The 6,125-nt window shown below is 50.9% G+C and overlaps 1 protein-coding gene across 1 annotated transcript in view; it reads right to left on the bottom strand.

Annotated features, from left to right (window-relative positions):
* Nucleotides 1–5,495, bottom strand: part of raph1a (Ras association (RalGDS/AF-6) and pleckstrin homology domains 1a) — a gene marked incomplete at both ends in the record, with an annotated part of 34,764 nt that extends 29,269 nt beyond the window's left edge. Inside the window, 5 exons of the mRNA XM_084443557.1 lie at nt 869–1,186; nt 1,810–2,004; nt 2,242–2,378; nt 4,803–4,911; nt 5,376–5,495. Of these exons, the coding sequence (XP_084299683.1) occupies nt 869–1,186; nt 1,810–2,004; nt 2,242–2,378; nt 4,803–4,911; nt 5,376–5,495 (879 nt within the window). The remainder of the gene's footprint in view (nt 1–868; nt 1,187–1,809; nt 2,005–2,241; nt 2,379–4,802; nt 4,912–5,375) is intronic.
* Between the last annotated feature and the right edge of the window lie 630 nt (nt 5,496–6,125).

The raw sequence follows: 6,125 nt of genomic DNA, 5'->3' as shown, positions 1-6,125 counted from the left end.
ATCATAGAATAAAAACTAAATGTGGGTGAGATTAGCGATGATTAAAATCCTGGTTAGTTAGCTGCTGGGATTGGAGGGAGCAGGTCTGGGCTACCAGAAATCTGCTTTACAGCACTAGGCCTCCGTTCTCTGTTTCTGACCCCCTATCTCTGTGTGTGTGTGATCTGTGTGAGAGTGTGTGTGTGTGTGTGTGTCTGTGTGTGTGTGTGTGTGTGTGTGTGTGAGTGATCTGTGTGCGAGTGTGTGTGTGTGTGTTTCAATCCAGACCCTGACCCCTCAATAACCTCTACATCCAGACCCTGACCCCTCAATAACCTCCCCATCCAGACTCTGACCCCTCAATAACCTCCCCATCCAGACCCTGACCCCTCAATAACCTCCCCATCCAGACCCTGACCCCTCAATAACCTCCCCATCCAGACTCTGACCCCTCAATAACCTCCACTTTCAGACCCTGACCCCTCAATAACCTCCACTTTCAGACCCTGACCCCTCAATAACCTCCACATCTAGACCCTGACTCCTCAATAACCTCCACTTTCAGACCCTGACTCCTCAATAACCTCCACATCCAGACCCTGACTCCTCAATAACCTCCACATCCAGACCCTGACCCCTCAATAACCTCCACATCTGGGGCTGTCCTCCATTCTCTCTCTCTCTGTCCCACGCTCTCTCCTCCCTCCCTTTCTCCTCCCCCCTCTCTCTCCCTTCCTCCCTCTCTCTCCCTACCTCCCTCTCTCCTCTCTCTCTCTCCCCTTCTCTCCCTTCACACAGAGGAATAGTGAAGGACTCGGATCAGATCAATCAACCAGCACAGAGAGACGGTCGTTAGGATTAAACAGCATCCGGCCATGAGGGCTTGTACCTCGGAGATGGCCTGGCCCTGATTGGCCCCCTGCTGCGGCGGGGGCGTGGCCTCCTGCTCGTCTGGCCGCAGCACGCTGTCCAGGGAGTCCATGCTGGAGGCGGAGGCGGAGTTGATGGAGGAGCGCGAGGAGCGGGCGAAGGAGCGCGCGTCGTGGTCGCTGACCGTGCCCACGGAGCCGGTGCGCCGGTGCTGGCGGTGGGAGGAGGCGGGCCGGCGCGTTGTGGAGGACGAATAGAAGGAGGAGGAGGAGGAGGAGGCGGAGCCCAGGGAGTGGGAGGAGCTCTGGCGCGCCGCCTCGTCCATGCTGAGAGATGCCTGGGGGATGACAGTCATTGGTGCAAAACGTTAACAGCAGCTCTGTCATTGGTGGAAAACGTTAACAGCAGCTCTGTCATTGGTGGAAAACGTTAACAGCAGCTCTGTCATTGGTGGAAAACGTTAACAGCAGCTCTGTCATTGGTGGAAAATGTAGATGTGCTCTGTGTGGGTTGTATGTGTGTGTGTCAGTGTATGTGTGACAGTGTGTGTGTATCAGTGTGTGGGTCTCTGTGTGTGTGTCAGTGTATGTGTGACAGTGTGTGTGTATCAGTGTGTGGGTCTCTGTGTGTGTATCAGTGTGTGGGTCTCTGTGTGTGTAGCAGTGTGTGGGTCTATGTGTGTGTAGAAGTGTGTGGGTCTATGTGTGTGTTAGAGTGTGTGGGTCTATGCGTGTGTAGCAGTGTGTGGGTCTATGTGTGTGTAGAAGTGTGTGGGTCTATGTGTGTGTTAGAGTGTGTGGGTCTATGCGTGTGTAGTAGTGTGTGGGTCTATGTGTGTGTAGAAGTGTGTGGGTCTATGTGTGTGTTAGAGTGTGTGGGTCTATGCGTATGTAGTAGTGTGTGGGTCTATGTGTGTGTAGCAGTGTGTGGTGTGTGTGTGGTGTGTGGGGCTGGCCCCACCTTCTCCAGCTGGGCTGTGATGTCGTCCAGGGAGAGATTGGAGGCGAGGGGGGGTCTGGCGTGGGGGCCGGTGGCTCTGACGGTGGAGGCTGGGGAGGCTCTAGTGCTGCTGCTGCTGCTGCCCCCACTGCTGCCTCCACTGCCCCCTGCTGGCCTGGCACTGCCACTGCGTCCTGCCGGGGGCTTCTGACGCACCTGGGGGCCAGGGGAGAATTATTGCATGTGAGGGTGTGTGTGTGTGTGTGTGTGTGTGTGAGGGTGTTTGTGTGTGTGTGTGCGCGTGTGTGTGCATGTGTTTGTGTGTGAGGGTGTGAGTGTGTGTTTGAGTGTGTGTGTGTGTGTGTGTGTGTGTGTGCGTGCGTGTGTTTGTGTGTGAGGGTGTAGTGTGTGTGTGTGTGTGTGTGTGTGTGTGTGTGTGAGTGTGTGTGTTACCTTGCTCTCTGCTGGTACCCCCAGCCTTGTCATGCCAGCGTTGTTGGGTTTGCTAATGGTGCTGAGCTCCTGTTCTATAGAACACAGGTCTGCCATCAGCGCATCCAGGTCCACAGAGTCCCCCTGGTTCAGAGCCTCTGTAATACCACAACACACACACACACACACACACACACACACACACACACACACACACGCATCAACACAGTGGCCTCGTAGAGATGAATGACCTACATCTTGCTTCTTGCCATACTTCTTGCTTGCTAGCTAGCTAGCTAACATTTGTTAGCTTAAATGTTTACTCTAGCTAGGTACCTAACAGGCTATACTGCTTGCTTGCTAACGAACGGCAGCAGTATAGCCAGTTGGGTAGCTAACTAGATTAAACATTTAACATCATATTTTTTATTACATTAGTTACCTAGCTAATGTTAAACTATGATTGTGTGTGTGTCAACTAGCTAATGTTAGCTGGCCACAAATCCACTTATAGAGCAGGGGATATAATGTAAGCTGAAAAATTGTTGTGTCCTGTTCCATCTCCTTCTTGATTTAGCTACGTCCAGCAAATGCAATGTAATGCAAAGCATTACTCAAAGCAAATGGAATGCAAAAGTTGAAATATTTTAGCGCAATGCAGAGCAGTGTATGTAGCTAGCTAGATTTAATATTTAACCTTACACCCATTAGCTGGCTAGCAAGCAAGTAGGCTATAGCATGATGATAAACTGACCACATATTGAGAATCAACACTGTTACTTTCTCGCCTGAAAAACCTAATTTTAATAAGTCACATAGTAAGGCAAGGCAAGGCAAGGCAAGGCAAGTTTATTTATATAGCACATTTCAGCCACAGGGCAATTCAAGGTGCTTTACATGAGACATTAAAAGCATTAAAACAAAAAGCAAGACATTATAGACATTTAAAACAAAAGGCAGGACAAATTAAAAGCATTAAAACAAAAAGCAAGTCATTATAGACATTTAAACAAAGTAAGCTAACATAGTCATTATAACATTTAAACATAGTAGGCTACTCGTAGAGACACAATTACAACAGTTGAGTGATGGCGGATGGCGGGATGAGAGGAACGAACACAGCCTGTGACGTAGGCTGCTCAAATACGCACGCAACCCCATATCATGCAATGTTGTTCCATAGTTACATAATGTAATCTATGACATCGAAAGTGGCACAATCTCACTGAAATTTTCTTGGCAAGCAACACAAAATAGTATCCGGTTTGTGTTTGGTTGTTTACTTGAAACACGTGATTCAAGAAGGGTAGGTAGGCTATATTTGGGGGCATTTTGGAGGTGTACCACACAGGTGCAAGTTTAGACAGCAAATTTAGACATTTGAATAGCTAGCTACTGTTCTTACTAGCTACATAGCATTTTTACTAGCATTCTTATAACTGTGTCTGGGTGCCTAGGCTATTGTTTTTACTAGCGAACTACTATTGTTATTAGCAAATGAGCTACTATTGCTCCTAGCGAGCTACTGTTAGCCATGCAACGTACACAAGCACAATTCATGTGACACAAGGGTCAGATGTCAGGGGTCATGGGTCAGCTAGCTACCAGCTACGTGGACCATGGACACAGGGATCAGGCTAATTTACGAGGTGGAGCGGTAGTAGAAGTTTGCATGGGTTAGTGTTAGGGGTTAGTGTTAGGCTCAATCTTAATTCACCCCTTGGCCCTACCCATTGCCCCTAACACTTCATTTTGCGTATTCACGTTTAGGGGTAGGGTTGTCCCAATACTCAAAGGTGTGTAGGGGTAAGGGCGAGGTCTAAATAGCCCTCGAAACAGAGATTTTTCAGACCCACACTTCAAACCAAGGGCTATGAGCAAGCAAGAAAAGAACAGCACACATTTCCAAAATACTACTGTGGTCATAAAGCTGTGGTCAATTCATCAAGATAGAGCCAATTTGAAAATTTGCTCTGACATTTTTGGAGCTAGCTACAGTAGCCATCAAGATGACTGGGCGGTCAGCACTCATGGTAGCCACCGTCAACAGCCTTATCTCGGCAGATGGTTTAGAAATCTGCTGCTGGCTCTAATGTCTGTGTCATGGTCCGTTTTGGGTCGGCTAACATTAGACGGACAATCGGTCTCAGAGCAAGAGAAAAGCACAAATGTAGCCTAATATTTTCTTTGTTCAGAAAGATTCAAAACCTATGATACTATGATACCTTTATACTGTAACATGCATATAGCCTCACGAAAAATCGCTATGACATGCTGGTTATGTCTTAGCTAACAACATTGTTTTAAGGCTGATTTGCACATGACAGTCCCGCAGTTTGACACATTTCCGTATCGTATGAGTGACACTCAAAATGTAACTAGTCCAGCAACAAAGTTTCTGCACTTGTTACCGCACTGTGCAGACGGGCAGATTAGACTAGAGGACCTACTGATGACGTATCGTTTCTTGAAGGGGTGTCCCATTTCATAGGGGAAGATTGCAACCCTCTGTTCCTAGGGGCAAGGAGTAGGGGTAAAAAGGAGAAGTGTGATTTGGCCTTAGTGTTGGGCGTCTGACTGACCGTTGATGTTGTAGATGGAGAAGCGGTAGGAGAAGTTGGCCATGTTGGTCTCCTGTCTCAGAGGAGCCTTCTGGCTCTCAGCCGGCTCTGGCTTCCCATCATCAAGACTCTACACACACACACACAGACACACACACACACACGCTCAGTTAGATACTTGCATCTGTGTGTGTATGTGTCTGGGTGTGTGGGTGTGTGTGTGAATGTGTGTGTGTATGTGTGTATGTATATATGTATGTGTGTGTCTGTGTCTGGGTGTGTGTGTGTGTCTGTGTCTGTGTGTGTGTGTGTGTGTTTATGTATATATCTATATGTGTGTGTGTGTGTGTGTGTGTGTGTGTGTGGGTGGGTGTGTGTGTGGGTGTGTGTGTGTGTGTATATATGTGTGTGTGTGTATGTGTATATGTATATATGTGTGTGTGTGTGTGTGTGTGTGTGTGTGTGTGCAGGCCCGTCAACAACTTGCGGAGCGGCGGGATCTCCAGGATAAGGTCCGCTTTTTGATAAAAACGAACCCCCCCTTCCACAAGGCTGGCTACGGGCCTGGTGTGTGTGTGTGTGTGTGTGTCTGACCTGTGTGAGTTTGTCCAGCTCCCCCAGCCAGGCTCCGAACATCTGGTCCAGGTCCTGGTCCTCCTGGTCACTGTCCTCCTCTGCTGCATGGTCCAGCTCCTCATCTGACAGCTGCTCCATCTGCAACACACACACACACACACACACACACACACACACACACACACACACACAGTCATTAGTCTAACGTGTCACTTCCTGTCATTCTGCTCCTGCAGGCGCAGCATGGCGCCCCACGTCTCCACGGGAACGCAGGGGTCATCTGTGGAGCACGTCACCCTGTCACATGAACGCAGAGATCACCTGGGGTCTCTGACGTCCCTCCTGAGGGGCTGAGCACCCTGGTCACCCCCGCGCTCCACCTGGAGCCCCCCAGCCCACCCTGATCACCCCCGCGCTCCACCTGGACCCCCCCAGCCCACCCTGGTCACCCCCGCGCTCCACCTGGACCCCCCAGCCCACCCTGGTCACCCCCGCGCTCCACCTGGAGCCCCCCAGCCCACCCTGGTCACCCCCGCGCTCCACCTGGAGCCCCCCAGCCCACCCTGATCACCCCCGCGCTCCACCTGGACCCCCCCAGCCCACCCTGGTCACCCCCGCGCTCCACCTGGAGCCCCCCAGCCCACCCTGGTCACCCCCGCGCTCCACCTGGACCCCCCCAGCCCACCCTGGTCACCCCCGCGCTCCACCTGGAGCCCCCCAGCCCACCCTGGTCACCCCCGCGCTCCACCTGGACCCCCCCAGCCCCCC

This window comes from Borostomias antarcticus, assembly GCF_949987555.1.
Source record: "Borostomias antarcticus genome assembly, chromosome: 9".
Lineage (NCBI taxonomy): Eukaryota > Metazoa > Chordata > Actinopteri > Stomiiformes > Stomiidae > Borostomias > Borostomias antarcticus.
The sequence above is the reverse complement of the archived record's forward strand: the minus strand, read 5'-3'. Positions and strand labels throughout refer to the sequence as shown.